The 22,895-nt window shown below is 40.3% G+C and overlaps 1 protein-coding gene across 1 annotated transcript in view; it reads left to right on the top strand.

Moving 5' to 3' along the window:
• The window catches only part of LOC124795748 (peptidyl-prolyl cis-trans isomerase B1-like), a 57,354-nt gene that overhangs the window by 32,223 nt on the left and 2,236 nt on the right, over positions 1-22,895 (top strand). The window contains exon 2 of the mRNA XM_047259832.1: positions 19,516-19,720. Coding sequence (XP_047115788.1) covers positions 19,516-19,720 — 205 coding nt within the window. The remainder of the gene's footprint in view (positions 1-19,515; positions 19,721-22,895) is intronic.

The following is a 22,895-nucleotide window of genomic DNA, read 5'->3' on the forward strand; positions in this document are numbered from 1 at the left end:
TTCGCCCTTTTTTATGCTAAGAGGGAAGAAGACAGTGACAGTGGGAAAGACTCGGAAAAGTAATAAATACTGGAAAACAGTAGAAAGTGGTTGTGTTTTATAGAAAGAGCGAAGGAGACTATGTCAGCGTTAGAGAAGGAAATGAACACTGTGACAATGGAACAAAGTTGTCAGTGACAGAACAATGCTTGGAAAAGAGTGATGGAGACAGTGCCGATGGGGAAGGGGGGGGGGGGGAGAATAAAGAGAAATTGGAAGTGAGTGAGAGGCAATGATAATGAGAGACACAGCATATGACAATGACAACGAGGAAGAGAGTGATAGTGACAGTGAGAAGAGGCAGCAGCAGTAAAAGGGAAGGAATGAGATATTAGCAGTAACAGAGACAAAGAGGGACACAGTGACCGTGAGAGGGAGCTGTGGCCGTGACAATGACAGAAAGAGACACAAAGAGATAATGAGGTAGGCTGAGTGAGTGAGTAAGAAGGGCAGCTGGCAGGGGATGGGTATCAGCGACTTACAGCGATGGACTAGTGGGACTGAGTTACGGTTAGGGTAGTTCGTGCGAGTGACAAGTGACTTGCATGTTAAAAAGGTCGCAAATATTTTCGCACGCCAAAAATTTAGGAAAATTTTTGAATGTGCTGGGAACATAGAATGAGGCAACTGGTACCACACTTTTCAGTCAGAGTGTTTTAAGTAAACAGGAACATATTCCCCTGATCAATATAGTACCTAAGGTCTTGAAACCTGAGAGTATGTACGTTAGCGTTACGTACAACCTTTTAGGAACAGTACTGTCAGAAAGGATTATGTAACAAACTGCATGGCGAAACTTTCAACGTCATTGAAAGACGCAGCATTGAGAGGAAATTCTCTAACAACCGAAGAACAGTAAAGTATACTGACATAGACCATAAATAAACTTAGAGTGACATTTTATTTACCCAGCGATTGAAAACATTTATTCACTACTTGGTTTTAAGTGATGAAGTAAGTTACTGTCACATATGGTCAGGTGAAGTTGATAAGAACTTCATCGACACCGTTCGGTGTACAATACTCGAGCATAGCTGATATCAGTTTCCACAACTTAGGCACAACTGTGTTGATGTTTCTAATAGTACTCGCAAAAGTAGAGAGTTCTTTTCCGGCCGGCCGACGTGGCCGTGCGGTTAAAGGCGCTGCAGTCTGGAACCGCAAGACCGCTACGGTCGCAGGTTCGAATCCTGCCTCGGGCATGGATGTTTGTGATGTCCTTAGGTTAGTTAGGTTTAACTAGTTCTAAGTTCTAGGGGACTAATGACCTCAGCAGTTGAGTCCCATAGTGCTCAGAGCCATTTTTAGTTCTTTTCCAAGCTAAATATATTTTAAAAAATAGACTTTTTATTCACTGAGTCGGGAGCCATCGAGTGGTCAAGTCAACACTAATGCTTCATTAGTGGCCGTAACAGTGCTATCGTTAACCATGGTCAGAACTGGAGTCCTCAAGGATGGTTAGAGGAACAGGGTGTCAGTACCAGTGCCGGGGAGGTGTTGTGCCAATGTTTTGTAAGCCAGCGACCATGTCGCCTAGGGCTTCTACTTTGGAACAGAGACGCCTTGCCTTCTCTCACATGAACGCCTTGAGAGCGGCCATGCCCATTTCCTCGTGGAGGGTAACTACCCTCGTAGGGAAGGGGCATGCAGGCTCCACTGAAACAGCTTATTCTGCAGGCGCTGGAGGATCTGCATCCAGGATGCACCCATCGTAGCCCAAACAGTGGAGCCATAGGTGAGGGAAGGGCGGCCAACCATCTGGTACAGCCGGAACTTGGTGTCGAAATTCAGTTCCCTGCCGGTGAACATTGAAACAATATGCCACACTTTCCACTTCACCTTGGAAGAGGAACAGGCTTTAATGTATGATTCAATAAAAGGTATCCTCTGCCACTCACTTTACAGTGATTCGTAGAGTATAGATGAATGTGTAGATACGAGGGGTGTTCAATAAGTAATGCAACACATTTTTTTCTTGGCCAATTTAGGTTGAGAAAATGCGGAATTTGTTGTGGGACATCGTGGATTGTTCCCGCTTCAGTCCCTATAGTTTCATGGAGTTCCGATAGATGCCGGCACTATATGCAGCCTTCAAAATGGTGTCTCTAACGGAGGTCCATTCCAACCAGACAGTTGTCAGCGAGTTTCTTTTGATGGAAAACCAGAGCACCACAGATGTACATAAGCGCTTGCAGTAGGTGTGCGGAGACCTGACAATGATCAAAAGCACACTGAGTCGTTGGGCGAGGTGTTTGTCATCACCGCAACAAGGTTGTGCAAACCTGTCTGATCTCCCACGTGCTTGCTGGCCGCACACAGCTGTGACTCCTGCGACATTGGAACGTGCGGAAACTCTCATTCAGAGTGATCGACAGACCACAATCAAATACGTTGCTGCTCTATTGGATACTTCTGTTGGTACTGCTGACACGCTCGCCCACCACCTGAGCTACTCAGAGGTGTGTGCCCCTGAGTTCCTCGCCACTTAACAGAGGACCATAAAGAGCAACCAACTATCGTCTGTGCAGAACTGCTTGCGTGTTATGAGGCTGATGATGACAATTTTTTGTCAGAAATTGTAAACCGCGAGGAAACATGGCTTCATCGCTTCAAATGGGAAACAAAACAGCAATCCATGGAGTGGCGCCATACCCCCTCTCGTCTGAAGAGAATTCAAAGCCGTACCCTCAGCCGGTAAAGTCACAGTGATGGTCTTCTGGGATTCTGAAGGGATTATCCTGTTTGATGTCCTCCCTTATGGTGCAATGATCAATTTGACGCGTATTGTGCTACCCTCACGAAATTGAAGAAACGACTTCAGTGCGTTCGTCACAACAAAAATGCAAACAAACTTCTCCTTCTTGATGACAACACAAGACCTCACACAAATCTGTGTACCACAGAGGAGCTCACAAAACTTCACTGGACTGTTGTTCAAAAAATGGCTCTGAGCACTATGGTACTTAACATCTGAGGTCATCAGTCCGCTAGAACTTAGAACTACTTATACCTAACTAACCTAAGGACATCACACACATCCATGCCCGAGGCAGGATTCGACCTGCGACCGTAGCAGTTGCACCTAGAACTTTTCGGCCACAACGGCAAGCTGTACTGTTGTTCCTCATCCACCTTCAGAGCAATCCTTGCACCTTCTGACTTCCATCTGTTTGGCCCAATGGAGGACATACTCTGCGGGAAGGAGTACGTGGTTGATGGGGGAGTCATTGGCTCCAATGTCTACCAGTACATTAGTACCATGTGGACATATAGGCCCTACCAGTAAAGTGGAGTAAGGCTATCCAACTGAACAGAGATTATGTTCAAAAATAGGGTTTAACTTCTGTTTTGCCTTATGATAATTTACTAGATGTTATTCCACTTTTTATGAGATATCCGATGTTGTAATTAATTTATTTGCAATGTTTCCATTCTGAACAAAAGGCGATACCTAACTATTTAAACACAGATTGTCATACGAAACAGTACTTGTCATGCATACGACTACGACTATATGTACACTCCTGGTTACAACCGGCTAAAAAATCGGTGAAGACGCTCTAAGTGGCACTTACAATTAAATTTATCCAAAGGATTCACTTCGATTTTTATCGGCTTTGTACATGTTTTAGTGTAGAGCACAATAAGAGATTCACACTTCTTGTATGTGTCCATATGGCTGTTAAGGGGGTGAAACAATCCTTTGAAGAAAAAACTGTTTAATATTTCTCAACAAAAACTGTTGAAAACTTCAAACAAATGTTCTGCGGTTTTTAATGTATGTTTACAACCGTGCACTAAGATTTGTCAAAAAAAAGTCATTTTTTTCGTAATTCTCTCCCCTTCACTATTTTGTTTTTCATTTCGACATTTGACTAACAGCAAAACGTATAGCATCATTACTACCAAATTCAATCATGTATGATGAAATGGTGTTCCAAAGACGATTGTGCTTTTACTTGTACTTGGTGGGCAAAATGAAAGTGCACTTAGCATTTGGTCTTCGAGTTATCAACGTGAGTTCACTATAAAGCTTCTAAGACACAAACAATTATACTGCTCAAAGATGACATCGCCATCGGGGAAGACATTAAGCATGAAGCGATGCAGGTGGTTTGCTGCTGTCAGCGCGTCTTCGATTACTACCACAGTTCCCAAGCAAGTGCAGGAGAATGTCTCCCATAGCATAATACTGCTCCCACCAGACTGCATCCGTGGCGCGCTGTACGTTTCGCGCCTCCGTTCACCTCGATGATGGGGGTTGTGGAGACGACCATCAACATAGTGTAGCAAAAATTTGATTCATCCGAAGAGCCAACACGTTTACATTGCTCAACCACCGAATCCTGATGGTCCCTTGCCCGCTGCACTCTTTAATTGACAATGTTGTTGGGTCAACATGAGAACATGTAGGGCAGGTCTGCTGTGGAGTTCCATGTCAAATAATGTACAGTGAACGGTGTGCTTTGAAACACTTGTGAGTGCACCAGCAATGTGCCCTTCCGGCAGAGATGCCACAGATCACCATCTATCCTATTTTACAGAGCAGAAAAGCATCCAAAACCCACATTCTGTGAAGAGTCATGGACAACCATCCATTTAGCGCCTCGTGGTAGTTTCACTGTCCTTCATCTCTTTCCCTACATGCTCGCGACAGTAGCACGTGAGCATTCAACTAGCTTCTCCATTTTCGAGATACGTTCAGAGGCTCTGCCTACAACATATTCATACCGATCAGAATCGAAGTGAATCCCTTGGGTATGTTTACTTGCTAGTGATACGATGATATTGATGATTTATTTGTTTATTTAATCGTATGGCTAGGGCCCCCCATTGGGCAGACTGTTCGTTTGGTGCCGGTCTTTCAATTTGACGCCACTTCGGTGACCTGCAGTCGATGAGGATGATAGGATGATGAGGACAGCGCAACACCCAGTCCCTGGGTGGAGAAAATTCCCCGATCCAGCCAGGAATCGAACGCGGGCCCAGAGGATTGACAATCCATCGCGCTGACCATTCATCTACCGGGGAGGACGATATTGATGATGATAATGGGCTACTGATATTTCAACTTGCTTAGGCTGTGTGACATGCTAGTCCCAATTGAAGTCACGTGAAAAGAGGAAAACACGAGAATATTTACACAAAATTTCTACTTATTGTAATGAATGACATCTTTATCAAAACATGTTGTTGTGGTCTTCATTCCGAACACTGGTTCGATGCAGCTCTTCACGCTACTCTATTCTGTGCAAGCCTCTTCATCTCTGAGTAACTACTGCAACCTACATCCTTCTGAATCTGCTCACTGTTCTCATCTCTTGGCCTCCCTCTGCAATTTCCTTTCCCATCCTTTCTTCCAGTACTAAACTGAAAATTCGTTGACTACTCAAAATGTGTTCTATCAACCGATCCCTTCTTTTGTCAAGTTATGAGACAAATTTCTTTTCTTCCCACTTCTGTTCAGTACCTTCCCATTCGTTACGCGATCTACCCATCTAATCTTTGGCATTCTCCTGTAGTGCCACACATCATAAGCTTCTACTCTATTACTGGGTGACCTGTTCATCGTCCGTGTTTCACATCCGTCTTAACACTTGAATTTATATTTGATGCTAAAAAACTGCTTTTGCGTGAATTTTAAAGATATTTCTCTTGTTCAGAAATGCTTTTTTTGCGACAGACAGTGTGCATTTTATAGCCTCTCTACTTCAGCCATCATTAGTTATTTTGCTGCACAAACAGGAACAATCATCTACTACTTTTAATATAAATTTCCTAATCTAATTCCCTTGCCATTGCCTGATTTAATTCGACTACATTCCGTTACCATTGTTTTGCTTATGTTAGTTTTCATCTCCATTCAAGCTACTGCCCAACCTGTTCAACTGCCCTTTCAAGTCCCTTCCCTGACAGAATTACAATGTCATCGACAAATCTCAAAGTTTCAATTTCTTCTCCTTGAACTTTAATTCCTCCTCAGAATTTTTCTGTGACTCCTTTCACTGCTCAGCCAATATGTAGATTGAATAACACTGGGGATAGATAGGCTACTGGATTTCTCACTCCCTTTTAAACCATTGTTTCCCATTCATGCCCTACAACTCTTACAGCTAGCATCTGCTTTTTGCACAAGTTGTTTCTAACCTTTACTCTGTGTATTTTACCCCTGCTACCTTCAGAATTTCAAAGAGTCGATAAGAGTATGCTTCTGACACACCACAGAAAAGGCTAATATGTTCCTCTACAACAGACTCTGACAGAACAGTGGGTAACAGCTGTATCAATACACATTCCCCCTTCCTCAACACAAATTTTGCCATGTGAACATAGTCGCTCTCTTTTAACGCTAAACAGTCTAAATCCTCAATGAGATTTTCACTCTGCAGCGGAGTGTGCGCTAATATGAAACTTCCTGGCAGATTAAAACTGTTTGCCGGACCGAGACTCGAACTCGGGTCCCGATTTCGAGTCTCGGTCCGGTACACAGTTTTAATCTGCCAGCAAGTTTCAGTCTAAATCCTTTTACCCAGTCTCTCTTTGCAGTTGAGTCTTCATACTCAACATCTCCCTCTCACTTCCACAGTCAATGTTTGTCTCTCCCCCACTGACCCCTTTTTCTACCATTAATTTACAATTTATCCCACTGCCCCTGTCTCTCACTTACACTGTCTCCTTTTGTCTTTCTTTCCCATTGGCACCATCTTCACCGTACCTCAGCAAGTCACAAATTCTGAAGGTCCAACTTATTTTGTCTCCTATACCCACGTGCTTAAGATTTCGGTTCAAAATTCGCCCTGCCCTGTTCCCACACGTTAAGGTTCGCCTGTCTGGGAGTGTTCAAACCCCCCAAGCCCATGTATGGTTTTTCCATCTCTATTTTTCATTTCCACTGTCTCTTCTCTCGTCTGCTCCCATTGCTTCTATCACCATCCATCTCTCTGTCTCTTTTAATATTAGCATTCTCTCACTGACTGTCAGTATCTGCTGCCTCGTAGCCTCCCACTGATACTCTCTTCATACATCTCTGTTTCTCTTTTGCTGCCAATTTCTCTCTCCCACCACCACTGTCTCCTCTCTCTTTCTCTCCTGTTGATACTGTTTCTTCTTTCTTCCACCATCATTGTCTCTCTGCCAGTTCTTTCAGCACAAAACTTTTGATGATGAAGGCGGAATGAGGACTGATACAGCTGGTCCCCCACATTTCTATCACTGTCTTTTAAAGTGGAACATATCAGCCTTTTTTGTGCTCCGACACGAGCATTTTTCCACTAGTTCCCTTCTTTACCCTGCTACATTAGGATGTGCCTTGTATGTAAAACGAACTCCATAGGTCAGTAAGGTTTTGACACTTTATTTATATACTTTGACACATATACATAAGATTAACACACAATCGTTTGCTTTATATTTTTTTCTGTATGTCTTGCTCATCGATCGCAGTTCATGGAAAACGCCTTGTATCTTGTTGTTCTTGTTGTTGTGGTCTTCAGTCCTGAGACTGGTTTGATGCAGCTCTCCATGCTACTCTATCCTGTGCAAGCTTTTTCATCTCCCAGTACCTACAGCAACCTACATCCTTCTGAATCTGCTTAGTGTATTCATCTCTTGGTCTCCCTCTACGATTTTTACCCTCCACGCTGCCCTCCAATACTAAATTGGTGGTCCCTTGATGCCTCAGAACATGTCCTACCAACCGATCCCTTCTTCTGGTCAAGTTGTGCCACAAACTTCTCTTCTCCCCAATTCTATTCAATACTTCCTCATTAGTTATGTGATCTACCCATCTAATCTTCAGCATTCTTCTGTAGCACCACATTTCGAAAGCTTATATTCTCTACTTGTCCAAACTATTTATCGTCCATGTTTCACTTCCATACATGGCTACACTCCATGCGAATACTTTCAGAAATGACTTCCTGACACTTAAATCAATACTGGATGTTAACAAATTTCTCTTCTTCAGAAACGCTTTCCTTGCCATTGCCAGCCTACACTTTATATCCTCTCTACTTCAACCAACATCAGTTATTTTGCTCCCCAAATAGCAAAACTCCTTTACTACTTTAAGTGCCTCATTTTATAATCTAATTCCCTCAGCATCACCCGACTTAATTAGACTACATTCCATTATCCTTGTTTTGCTTTTGTTGATGTTCATCTTATATCCTCCTTTCAAGACACTGTCCATTCCATTCAACTGCTCTTCCAAGTCCTTTGCTGTCTCTGACAGAATTACAATGTCATCGGCGAACCTCATAGTTTTTATTTCTTCTCCATGAATTTTAATACCTACTCCGAATTTTTCTTTTGTTTCCTTTACTGCTTGCTCAATATACAGATTGAACAACGTCGGGAAGAGGCTACAACCCTGTCTTACTCCCTTCCCAACCACTGCTTCCCTTTCATGTTCCTCGACTCTTATAACTGCCATCTGGTTTCTGTACAAATTGTAAATAGCCCTTCGCTCCCTGTATTTTACCCCTGCCACCTTTAGAATTTGAAAGAGAGTATTCCAGTCAACATTGTCAAAAGCTTTCTCTAAGTCTACAAATGCTAGAAACGTAGGTTTGCCTTTCCTTAATCTTTCTTCTAAGATAAGTCGCAAGGTCAGTATTGCCTCACGTGTTCCAGTGTTTCTACGGAATCCAAACTGATCTTCCCCGAGGTTGGCTTCTACTAGTTTTTCCATTCGTCTGTAAAGAATTCGTGTTAGTATTTTGCAGCTGTGACTTATTAAACTGATAGTTCGGTAATTTTCACATCTGTCAACACCTGCTTTCTTTGGGATTGGAATTATTATATTCTTCTTGAAGTCTGAGGGTATTTCGCCTGTTTCATACATCTTGCTCACCAGATGGTAGAGTTTTGTCAGGACTGGCTCTCCCAAGGCCATCAGTATTTCTAGTGGAATGTTGTCTACTCCCGGGGTCTTGTTTCGACTCAGGTCTATCAGTGCTCTGTCAAACTCTTCACACAGTATCATATCTCCCATTTCATCTTCATCTACATCCTCTTCCATTTCCATAATATTGTCCTCAAGTACATCGCCCTTGTATAGACCCTCTAGATACTCCTCCCACCTTTCTGCTTTCCCTTCTTTGCTTAGAACTGGGTTTCCATCTGAGCTCTTGATATTCATACAAGTCATTCTCTTATCTCCAAAGGTCTCTTTAATTTTCCTGTAGGCAGTATCTATCTTACCCCTAGTGAGATAAGCCTCTACATCCTTACATTTGTCCTATAGCCATCCCTGCTTAGCCATTTTGCACTTCCTGTCGATCTCATTTTTGAGACGTTTGTATTCCTTTTTGCCTGCTTCATTTACTGCATTTTTATATTTTCTCCTTTCATCAATTAAATTCAATATTTCTTCTGTTACCCAAGGATTTCTACTAGCCCTCGTCTTTTTACCTACTTGATCCTCTGCTACCTTCACTACTTCATCCCTCAAAGCTACCCATTCTTCTTCTACTGTATTTCTTTCCCCCATTCCTGTCAATTGCTCCCTTATGCTCTCCTTGAATCTCTGTACAACCTCTGGTTCTTTTAGTTTATCCGTGTCCCATCTCCTTAAATTCCCATCTTTTTGCAGTTTCTTCAGTTTTAATCTACAGGTCATAACCAATAGATTGTGGTCAGAGTCCACATCTGCCCCTGGAAATGTCTTACAATTTAAAACCTGGTTCCTAAATCTCTGTCTTACCATTATATAATCTATCTGATACCTTTTAGTATCTCCAGGGTTCTTCCATGTATACAATCTTCTTTCATGATTCTTAAACCAAGTGTTAGTTATGATTATGTTGTGCTCTGTGCAAAATTCTACCAGGCAGCTTCCTCTTTCATTTCTTAGCCCCAATCCATATTCACCTACTATGTCTCCTTCTCTCCCTTTTCCTACACTCGAATTCCAGTCACCCATGACTATTAAATTTTCGTCTCCCTTCACAATCTGAATAATTTCTCTTATTTGATCATACATTTCTTCAATTTCTTCGTCATCTGCAGAGCTAGTTGGCATATAAACTTGTACTACTGTAGTAGGTGTGGGCTTTGTGTCTATCTTGGCCACAATAATGTGTTCACTATGCTGTTTGTAGTAGCTTACCCGCATTCCTATTTTCCTATTCATTATTAAACCTACTCCTGCATTACCCCTATTTGATTTTGTGTTTATAACCCTGTAGTCACCTGACCAGAAGTCTTGTTCCTCCTGCCACCGAACTTCACTAATTCCCACTATATCTAACTTCAACCTATCCATTTTCTAACCTACCTGCCCGATTAAGGGATCTGACATTCCACGCTCCGATCCGTAGAACGCCAGTTTTCTTTCTCCTGATAACGACATCCTCTTGAGTAGTCCCCGCCCGGAGATCCGAATGGGGGACTATTTTACCTCCGAAATATTTTACCCAAGAGGACGCCATCATCATGTAATCATACAGTAAAGCTGCATGCCCTCGGGAAAAATTACGGCTGTAGTTTCCCCTTGCTTTCAGCCGTTCGCAGTACCAGCACAGCAAGGCTGTTTTGGTTATTGTTACAAGGCCAGATCAGTCAATCATCCAGACTGTTGCCCTTGCAACTACTGAAAAGGCTGCTGCCCCTCTTCAGAACCACACGTTTGTCTGGCCTCTCAACAGATACCCCTCCGTTGTGGTTGCACCTACAGTATGGCTATCTGTATCGCTGAGGCACGCAAGCCTCCCCACCAACGGCAAGGTCCATGGTTCATGGGGGGGGCCTTGTATCTTAAATGAGTAAAAACGTTATTAGAGATATTCTACTGAATTTGCAGTCTTTCTACTTTCACATAATCTCTGGGAGTCATTTTAAGTTATTTTCAAGCATGTTAAGAACCTTTTCAGCCCATTTTTCTTTGTCACTGCAGTACCATTGCAGGAAGTGTCTATTACCCAGACACAGCGCATCATAAAGTTTTCTTGGTGAAATAATACTGACTGAAGACATAGCTTTGTTACCTCAGAACCCTTGCGATGACTCTAGAACCCTTGCCATGTGTTCAGTACGTCAGTTAAAACTAACGTTACGTCTCAGACCGGATATTATGTGCATAAGAATGGTAACTTTGAACCACTGGATCTCGGTAACGGGTAATGATATCGAAAAAAGTTTCACTATTCCCCGAAAACATCATCTTTACGATATCTGGTAAAAATTTTGATGATTTGTCGTGATATAAATTACAGAAGTGGCCGTCCCAACAATTGGTACTTCTGGTACTCAAAAATCATGGTTTTTCGGAATTTTCTCAGGAAATGCCCATGAACAAACGATGCTTTTATAAACTTTCTAAGGTCCTCACTAGATCACATATAATGCAAAAGAACCAATAGATTTGCTCAATTTGTGTGGACTGGAGGAAGTGTTTAATGTTTAAATTTTGAACTTGTGCAGTAGGATAGCTGTAGTATGCCAGTTCTTCCGAGAGGTATACCAATGGTCGTTAGGTCAAGAGCTAACCAAGACACTTGATCCCTCATATCTGTAATCAACAGAAACCGAAATATGACCCCCTGAAAAATCGCACTTTCTCGCGCGTCTTTTTGGAACGTATAATTACAGTAACAAAAAGAGAAATTTTAGCGCTGAACATATGGACGACCTCACGCTGGATAAATATTTATGTATAAAGAAGCGTGTGAAATGGGAAGGCAAATGGAAGACTCAGATGTGTTGGAAGGACTCTGGGAAAGTGTAGAATATCTGTAAAGGAAGTCGTCTACGATACGTCAGTGCGCTTAATTTTATTCAAGTACTCACTGCTCCAATCCTTGCAGTCCTTATCAAGAAGGCATCAAACAATTATTAAGAGATGCATTGCTAGGATCGTAACAGATTGGTATAGCAAGGATTCTAGGAGAAATTAAATGGAAATCTTTGGAAGAATGACGATGAGGGTTCTCATGAAGACCTGGTGAGTAAATTTAAAGAAGCGATCTTTGAGAAAGACTGTGGAACATTTCTGCTGCCTTCAGAGTTGTGTAGGTCACGCAGGGGCCAAGAGAGTAAGAAAAGTGAGATTAAATTAAGACGCTTTTTTCCATCGCTCACTACGAGAATGGAATTCCAAGTCGCTACTATTGGCACGAAGTGCCCTCCACCGAGCACTATAAAATGGCCTATGGAGCGAATATGTAGATGTAGGTTCCATATTTCACAGCATGTAACGGTCATTGGCTTGTTGCGTGCCCTGGCGTGGAACTGCACTCTTCCACCATCCCCTTCCTGATCCGTTACACAGGCGCCGTTTTCGTTTTAGTGTGACGTCACTGCTAGCAGCGTGGTGTAACGAAACAGCTCGCGTCTTTCACTCCAGACTGGAGGGAGGGACAAAAAACACGGTAGGCGATGTGTGCCACGCAGCTGCGGCGGTGAGCTCATCCCAGCCCGTCCTCCAGATTGCGAACACACTTTGCGTCGCCTCTGAAGCAGCTCTGAGCTCAGCATGCAGCAGAGCACGCCAGCTCTTAACGAAGGGGCAAGCGCCTCCCATTAAATACTTCCTGTATATAGTGGCAGATACAGAAAAACCTCAAAGAGGGGATGCCAAAGATATCTTGAGCTACTTTTACTTTTACCGGAATAAAAAATAATCAAGTTACATGCAAAGTTTAAGAAAGTTTTATTGAAACTGATTATACACATAGGCATGACAATGCCATCTTATGATATAAAAAAGTTACAACTGTGATTCTGCCTGTACATCTGGTAGTGTTCTTTGCCTCTGAATGGAGACCAGAACCTTCAAATGTTCTACTTTTCTTTTTCTTATTACATAACTATCCATTTTATTATAGTGTTACAACGTAAGTAAATTAGACGCCAATTATTCTCAAATAAAAACTTTATTCGCACTGAAAAATGCAACACTGGTACACTAAGCACTAAAACACACAAGGTCACACTCCGCGTATTTCTAATAACGCTTAGCACAACACTGACTGAAGTCCATGGAAATAGCCAATAATCGCAGTTGTTCACTTTTCATCACTTCTGAGTTATCGCGACGATTGTAGCTTTCAAATTGACCACCTGGCAACAACTCTGCTTCCTTTACATACTGTATGAGGCTCGATTGTTTGGAGAACATTCGCTGCCAGAATGTCCGCTTCCAAACTTTTATGCAGTGCGAACAAATACCTACTGTGAAAGTGACAAGTACCTTACGACGTATAATATAAGGGCGAGTTTCCAATGATGACGTCATCCAGCAATTTATGTGTGTGGAACTTTTATTGTCGATTCCGTTCCTTTCTAGTGCATTCGATATAGGGCCTATATAGTAAAACAATGCGTTTTTAGGAATCTTCTCTAAAGTCACTATTACCGGAGACATACGCACAATAGTTTCCAATACCTAACTCGTATTACAAGTTGGATATGGGAAACTATTGTTACTTCATTGGTAAAAATATTGTTATGATACATGTAACGATATTTTTACTGAGAAATTAGAATGAATTCCTGTTCGTAATACTTCGCAATCAACTGATCACTCTCACCTTTGGCTAATCTTCACACTTGTTACAACTAAGACTTTTACTTATTTATTCTTTGGTCTTATTTCTGCTTCTGTATGTAAACTAGCTTCCTGCTCGGCGAACAAGAAAACGGTAGATATTTGCGACTTTTCTCAAACAAATGCCAGACAGACGAAATTCCCGCATACCTCTGCATCTACATTACGTACACTACCTAATCAAAAGTATCGAAATACTTATTATAGTGTCTGTCCACCCTTCGACTTTATGACGGCCTGAATTCTCTATGGGACTTAGCATCTGAGGTCATCAGTCCCCTAGACTTAAAACTACCTAAACCGAACTAACCTAAGGACATCACACACATCCATGCCCGAGGCAGGATTCGAACTTGCGACTGAAGCAGCCGCGTGGTTCCAGACTGAAGCGCCTAGAACCGCTCGGTCACCACGGCCGGCCATTACACTTTAATGAGGTGTCTCGCGGGAGGAATGCTAGCCCATTCTTCCTCCAGTGTAGGGACCTGAGAAGGCAGTGGTGTTGGATTCTGGAGCCCAAAGTGAAGTCGACTTTGTAACTCATCCCAAAGGTGTTCCAGTGGGTAGAGGTCAGGACTCTGGGTAGGCCACTCCATTTAAGGAATGTTATTGTCCACAAACTCTTGACTCACATATGTTGTTTTATGACAGGCTGCATTGTCATGCTGATACAAACAATCTTGGAATTGTTCCCATAGACCTACTGTACACAGTACACATTGCTGTAAAAATTTGTTTATACTCTTCCACATTTACCATTTCTTTAGCGTAATAAGATCACATCCCAACCAAGAAAACATCTCCAAACTGTAACACCATCCCCTCCATACTTCATTGTTGGCACCACACATGATGGTAGGTAACGTTCTCCATGTGTTCTCCAAGCTCATACCCTTCCACTGGATGGCCGCAGAGTATAGTGTGATACATCACTTCAAATCACTAATTTCCAGTCTTCCATTGTGCAGGACCACTGTACCCCATCCTTTTTAACACCCTATGCAGTCATTGTGGTAGCCGGACTGCTGGTAGAACTTTGGAACTCACAAGTGGCTCTTTCTGCTTATTTCATGCGATTTATTTACAGCCACCCTCCACAATGCTTGACGGTCCTCGCCTTGTCAGTACGTGAGGTCTGCCTGGCTTTGATTGAGCTACGTTGTTCAACAGTTGATTTGGGCCACTTTACAAGAGCTAAAATGACTCTGATGGATTTGTTAGTCAGGTGACAACCAATTAGTGGTCCACGTTTGAAGTGACAGCGCATCTGACCAACCCATACTGCTATGACTGCTTCTGTACTGACGACCAATATCTGTATTTCCAATCTCCATTTATATAAGTGGGTCCACCTCTAGAGACATCTAGTGGCCAATTCTGCATTCGATACTTTTGTCTTAAGATTTTCCGTTTCTGGATTACACATTCAATGTTTACAACGTGTGCAGTTTGTAAATATTCTCACCTATCAGCACATGTCTTTCTTTGTTCTGGAATTTTTACATTCTGCTTGAAATGTGAAGGTATTTTGCCTCTGTGATACATCCTGTATAACAGTTGGAATAGTTGTATCCTGGTTGGTTCTCCTAAAGATGTTAATAATTGATGTTAAAAAGTTCCTGCACAATTCTTGTATAATCTTCAGGTTCAATTTTTCAACTTTTTCCCAGGAACTAGTTGCAGACGATTTTTTATTCTTCTTATATGCGAATATTATTTACGTTCTCACTTTTTAGGGGTGGAAGGGGTGGCTGTATTGGCAGCAGCCAAATTGCCACTCTTCAGTCCTTTAATTACATAACTTATAATCGTAACATAGAGTAGTTTAAGAAGTTAAAAAAGGCAACCATGTTTATAACAAGGTGAAGGAGTTAATTATTTTTTTTAATTTGGAATCAGTGGTGTGCATAGCATTGATTGTGGTTGGAAAGAAGAGTAGATTTTAGGGATGAATTTGTTGTCTGAAACGAAATCACGATTGAAATTTAATTGGAAAAGAACATGAAATGTGTTGAGGTGTAAGCCAGCATTCTCAAGCATGTAGGAGATTACAAGGTTTTGGGACTGAAGACTATGGGAGATGTAGGAGAAGCCAAGGTCTACTAGGTGTTCGATGAGGTGTGATAAATTTATGAGTAGGTGAAGGGCACAAGAGGGAGGAGGTAGTCAAATGTGGAAAGTGAGGTGGAGTGCACATATTGCCAGGAGTGGGAGGAGTAGAAGTCCACAACACAATGGGTTAGCTAAGCACGGAGCAGATGAGGGTTTTATACGTGTGGATGACGCTCGTGGTATTTAATACCCATTTTTGCTCAGTCAGTACTTCTGTATTATTGTGTGGTTTTTGGCTGGTTAGTAGCTGAGGGCTTCACGTTAGTTTCTGATTGTTAGTCCAAAATATTTTGGATTTTTAGTTAAATGGATTCCACAAAAAGTGCAGAATCCTTCATGGCCTTCATGAACGAATTAGTCTTTACAACTCAGTGACATAATTTGTTTAACATATTTTATCTCAGAAGATATATGAGTGAGTTCATTGCATTTATGATCTGTGCATGAAATACTCTCCCCAAATTAGTGCTGCTTTGACTATGTAACACAGTAGTGCAAGCAAAGTCTGAGAAAAGGTTTCAGCGAAAAGGCTGAAACAGCAGATGAAATGATTCTATACAAATGATGTGGAACTCATACCAAAGAATTTTTAACACATCTTTGGGAGAACCAGTTATGACCAATCTGTTCCATCTGGCATGTAGAAAACATTAGATGGGCAAAATACCTTCAGTTTCAAGAAGAATGTAGCAATCCCAATACCAAAGAAGACAGATGCTGGAAGACATGACAAACAGTAGAAACTGACCACAGGGATTTCAGTTTGTGTTCTGGATAAATGTAAGAAACACTAAGTAATACTGATACTGTGTCTTAAGTAGGATGGGAGATTGGTGAAGAAAACGCTGTGGTTAAAAAGCTCATAATAAAATTGAGTGGAAGACACTTTTTGAAATTCTGAAGTTGTCAGTGATAAAACATAGGAACTGAAGGCTTAACTACAACTTATACAGATCATAGTTCTAAGAGTCGAGGGACATGAAACAGAAGCACTAGTTGAAAAACAAATGAGCCAAGGTTGTAGCTTATCCATGATGTTATTCAATGTGCACATAAAGCAAGCTGTAGAGGGAACTATGGAGTAATTTGGAATCTTGTAATCTTATGCATGAGATCCATAGCTCTGTCCAAATCAGTCATCCAATAAAATGCTTTTTTAGTGAACTTGGCTTGTGAAGTTTTGCAGATCATCCACAGACTGACAATGTCAGGAATATATGAAATATTCAAGATTTGCCAAATGACACTGTAATTCTGTCAGAGATAGCAATGGACTTGCAAATCAGTTGAACAGAGTGACTAATATCTTGAAAACAGGTTACAAGATAAACACCAAGAAAAGTAAAACAAGAAAAGAATAGTCATGGTTAGTCACAATAGATCAGGAGAGGCTGAGGGGGAAATAAGGCAGTGAAAGTTGTAGACAAGTTTTGCCATTTGGGCAGCAAAATGACTGATGATGTCAGGAGTAAAAGGGTTGTATGATGCAGACTGGCAATAGTAAGAAAAGCTTTTCTGAAAAACAGAAGTATGTTAATAACTAAAGTGTTAGAAATTGCAAAAAGCTCATAAAAAGTACAGACAGAAAGAGAATGTAGTGGTGTAGAAAAATGCCAAAGATATGATTGGTAGATCTGATAAGTAATGAAAAGGTATTGATTCAAATTAGGGAGAAAATATATTTTGACTGGAAAGTTTGTGTGTGTGTGTGTGTGTGTGTGTGTGTGTATGTGTGTGTGTGTGTGTATTTGGCAGGGGATATAAAACTTAAAACTTATAGAGGAAGATTGTGTCTTGGCTACAGTAAGGAGGTCACAGTAGTCATATAGAAATAAAGGGACTTTATAGGACAGGGTGAGTATCTCCATGAGGAGGATGTAAACATTGAGTATCATTTCCCTCAGCAGTGCAGTCTCCATGGAAATTAAAGTAAACCTGCAGGTGGCATGTCATTCAAACAGCTCAAAAATTCTTATATTCCAAATATTTTTAATCTGTAATTTCTTGTTGAGCAACCAAAAGAGTTACATCACAATCTTTCATACAGTGTGCCATTAAGGTGCAAAAATACCATTGTTCTATTTTGAAAAACCAAGTTGATGCCCATATCTTGATGATTAATTATGTTGCAAAAACGTTTTACTTTTTAATTAATAAGCCACTAGTCACTAAATTCATCTAAGTGGAGAGAGACTACCAATATATCATTACCTCTAATATAGCTTTCATGGTCCAAAACTTATTTGAAATTAAAAACTTTGGCACCTGTCCCTGTATAAGATACAAGTGCTATTCAGAAAGTGGGGAACGTTTTGGCATTAAAAAAAACTAAGCACAAGAAATACATTTTACTGTATACATCTGAAAGAGTGACTGACATATTACTTTTCCACGTAGTCACCAAACACATTGAGGCACTTATCATAGAAGTGGACAAGGTTTGAAATACCTTCGTCATAAAATTCTGCCACCTGGTACAAGATCGGGGCTGTAGGGCGGATGAGGGAAAATTTCCCATTTGAATGAATTAAGGATTTATTTAGTGCAGTTTGCCATGTGAGGCTGGGCATTGTTACATTCGATCCAGTAATGAATCATCATGTTTGTGGTATGCCTCCAGAAACGTCAACATAGCCCCCATTTCCAGTTCTTTATGGGGCGCTGTAAGCATTTTGGGCACCCATCGTGCACAAAATTTGTGGTAGCCTAGCTTTTGAGTGACAATTTGAAACAACGAAGTCCATGAAACTTGTGGAAAAGAAAGGAAAAGCTCCGTTATTGTGAAGCGACAGTTTTCACGATTTTCACGATTCGTTTCATCAACTTTAGTGACAATATCGTGAGTCACAATGCTTGGGCGTCCGCTCTTCTCTTCATCACAAACGTTGGTTCAGCCATTTTTAAACTGGATGCACCATTTCTGGACGGAAAATTCACTCATTACATTTTCTCCAAACACTTCGTCCAGTTCACGATAAATTTCTATAGGTTTTAGGTTTTTTGCCAACAAAATCGTATCACAGACCTCACCTCACAACTGGAGGGATTTTTGAATGCAGCACATATTTCAAACTCAAATATCAAAAAAACCAGATGTGCAGAAACATTCCTGCTGTCACGGATGGATGCTGATTGAGCTGCCAACCATGCACATACCAATATATACGTGATAGGTGCGTGCCTGGTGGCATCAGACAGAAACGTTCCCTACTTTCTGAATAGCCCTCGTATAACACTAGATCTTCTCTTTAGGACTGTTCTTAGAAAAATTGGATATAAGCAGTTGTTGGGTTACCCTGCTATTAACGTATAGTGTGGGAATGTTATTAGAGGTGCTTCGAGTCAGGGCAGCGCCTATATGACATACATAGAAACACTATAAAAGAGCCCAAATTGGAAAAAAACCATAGTTGTGATAATCAATATCTACAGTTGATTTTGGATGGCAATACAAAAAAGGTAACAGCAAAAACAGAAAGATATTGATATTGCAAAGCACTTAATGCCAGTTTTCTTGTCTAATATATTCCTATCCTTAGTAATAATGTACAATGATTTATTACACTGTTACTTATTATTCTATTATTTTGTTTGCAAGTGAAGTGAATAAATAATCTGAAGAAGTCACAGAAAATAAGCTTACATATCTGTCATTGTACTTCTATTTTTGATAAGATAATAAATCTTACCTAGCTTTAGTGTTTACCTGACGTGAAGAATGTGAATAATTTGTTATACTGTTCCTAGAAGTATGCATGTGGACATCCATGTCCATTTTGTAACTAAAATTTATCAACCATTTGTGTGACTTGCAGGCAAAAGACTACAAAGTAACACATCAAGTATACTTTGATATATCTCATGGAGATGAAGATCTTGGAAGAATAGTAATAGGGCTCTTTGGAGGCATTGCACCAAAGACAGTAAAAAATTTTGTTACTATTGCCACAAAAGGAGTTGATGGTAAAACGTATGCTGGCTCAGGATTCCACAGAGTGATTAGGAAGTTTATGATTCAAGGTAATTTCTACTAAATGTGATAATTTTATGCTGAAAGTTTGATTCCCCTCTTGTTTGTAGTAATCATTATATTCTTATAATTTTTGATATTGAAGACATACTCATTCCAATAACACAAAGTACTGTTTGGTATATTCTCCACACGTACCCCGCAAGTTATCTTGCAGTATATGGTGGCGTGCACTTTCGATACCATTGTGATTTCCCTACTTTCCTGTTCCAGTCACAAAGTGAATGGGGGAAGAACAACAGTCTTTAGCCATTCATATGTGCTCAAATTTTTCTGGTCATTTCACAGGTAATATATGAAGGAAGAATTATGCTGCTTGACCCTGTTTGGAACATATGCTCTCAGTATTTCTGTGTAAACCTCTCCATGATGCACATCTCTCTTGTAGCATCTCCCATGTGACTTTAATGAAAATTTTCATGGTGCTAAATCCTGTGACATACGTGCCACACTTCTTTGGAGCTTCTGTATTAATCTGTTCTGGTAAGGCTCCTAAACTGACAAATAATGTAGTATACAGGGGTCTCATGACAGTCTTGTAGACAACTCCTTTTGTGGCTGATTTACATTTCTTTAGGTTTCTTCCAGTGAATCCTAGCAATATCTTCTCCTTCTCCTACAAATAGTTTTATGTGGTCATTCCACTTAAGGTTACTCCAGAAAGCTACTCCCTCATATTCTGTTTACTACAGTGAGGCTTAGTGGTGAAGTGACAGATTGTTATTCCAGCACTCTCATGTTTAATTTCTGGCATAATTTTTATGTCACACACTGGTTCAAAGTCCAAATTAATACTGTAGGTCCCTGGGTAAATCAGCTCAGAAGACAGTGTAAGGCAATACTGTGGTGTTTGAGCTGAACTTGGTTTGATGACAGCTTTATCTTTTACCTACTGCTGCAGCAATTAATTGGCAGTATTGTAAATGACTAATAATTGGCCTTATTCATTTTTATGCACATTACATTAAATTTATCTATAAGGATAAACTGCCAATCCATTTGAAAACTGGCTATGGTGTACTGTCTGCTTTTTGATTGTCTTTCTACTGTTATATCTAGCAAACATTTGTCTTTCTACTGTTATATCTAGCAAACATAAATCTTTATCTAAAAACAAATATGATGTGACTTACCAAATGAAAGTGCTGGCATATCCATCCTGGATATGTGTGTGTGTGCGAGTGTATACCCGTCCTTTTTTCCCCCTAAGGTAAGTCTTTCCGCTCCCGGGATTGGAATGACTCCTTACCCTCTCCCTTAAAACCCACATCCTTTCGTCTTTCCCTCTCCTTCCCTCTTTCCTGATGAGGCAACAGTTTGTTGCGAAAGCTTGAATTTTGTGTGTATGTTTGTGTTTGTTTGTGTGTCTGTTGACCTGCCAGCATTTTCATTTGGTAAGTCACATCATCTTTGTTTTTAGATTTATATTTCCTACGTGGAATGTTTCCCTCTATTATAAACATAAATCTTTTAAGTATAAACAGCTTTATAATCTAGTGTATTTACCTGCAGATGTGAAACTGTGATTACATACAAATTTCAAGAAAGTACTGGCTAGTAAATTGGAAGCAAATTTTATGAAGGAACTCTAAATGTTTTAATACAAATATAGCAAAATATAAAACTATATTGATGGTATTCAATAGGAAGATCAAGTCCACAATTTTTTTTTCTTTTTTTGCTATTTAAACACTGCAAAATTTTACTACAGGACAGGAACTCTAAATGTTTTAATACAAATATAGCAAAAAAATTTAAAACTATATTGATGGTATTCAATAGGAAGATCAAGTCCACAATTTTTTTTTTGCTATTTAAACACTGCAAAATTTTACTACAGGACAGGAAGGGGTTGTTTTCTCAATGTGAGTGGGTTCACATTGGTCACAATGTTTTACTAATATACTTTACAGAAGCTCCCTCCAGCATCTGCTTCTGTCTGTTGATGTATAACTAGACTTGCTCCACATGTTTGAAGGCTCTCCTTCATGGTGGCTTTATTGAACATACTATATGATGGAATGAATGATCAACAATGTATATCTAATATATCTTGATGAATTTTGATATTCTGATATTTATGAACAATTAAAATCTAATATTCCTAACTGTAAAAGTGATTTGAATTTATACATCAATTTTCAAGATAAGATAGTGGAAATGATAGTAGTTCCAGCTTGAACTCACAAAATAGGCAGTGTATGATTTAGCCTGTCAGAATGTGAAGGTAGCTATGCCAACCAGATGGGAGAGTACAACAAATGATAAAATGCAACCGGCCGGTGTGGCCGAGCGGTTCTAGGCACTTCTGTCTGGAACCATGCGACTGCTACGGTCGCAGGTTTGAATCCTGCCTCAGGTATGGATGAGTGTTAGTTAGGTTTAAGTAGTTCTAAGTTCTAGGGGACTGATGACCTTAGATGTTAAGTCCGATAGTGCTCAGAGCCATTTGATAAAATGCAACAAAGAAGATTCAAGTCCCTAAGAGATTTTCCTAACATTGTTAAAGGAAGGGCAGTTGGCAATTCAAAAAATAGACACTGAAGTCAAGAACTATGTATACAGTATTTCATATAATTAATATTCCTTTCTGTTGTGTATAAAACATAGCAGAATTTCATGTTCCTCTTTCCTCCCTGAGGAAAGAGGAGAAAGCTGGAAAAGTTTACGAAAGGAGGGCCACTCAGACGGCGGGTTGTGAGGGATCCATATACTGTGAGGAGGTGGGGAGACAAAATCAAGGGGAAGATGTTGGAGAGAGAGAGAGAGAGAGAGAGAGAGTAGGAGGACAAAAGTAGTACACTGTTACTTTTCTGCTTATTGAATTATTTTTGGCATTTCTGAAGTGTTCATTGTTACTGATTAAAATACTGCAATCTCCAAATAATAAAATATTTGGTACACTTTATCTTCTCATTGAATACTCTCAACAAAGTTTTGTATTTTGCTCTCTTTATATCAATATCATTAAAATTTCCTCATAGATTTATTTGCAATTCATAGGTTAGTACTTTGTTGTACTTAGTATGTAATCACAAATTATGTACATAATGTAAAGCCAGAAAGCTGTACATGTTTCAGTTTTCTACAACTAATGGAAAAGAGACCACCCAAACACTAGCAATATAATGCAGCCAGTTCCTGCACATAGCTAACATGAAGCTA

Source organism: Schistocerca piceifrons, chromosome 4 (assembly GCF_021461385.2).
Source record: "Schistocerca piceifrons isolate TAMUIC-IGC-003096 chromosome 4, iqSchPice1.1, whole genome shotgun sequence".
In the NCBI taxonomy this organism is placed as follows: domain Eukaryota; kingdom Metazoa; phylum Arthropoda; class Insecta; order Orthoptera; family Acrididae; genus Schistocerca; species Schistocerca piceifrons.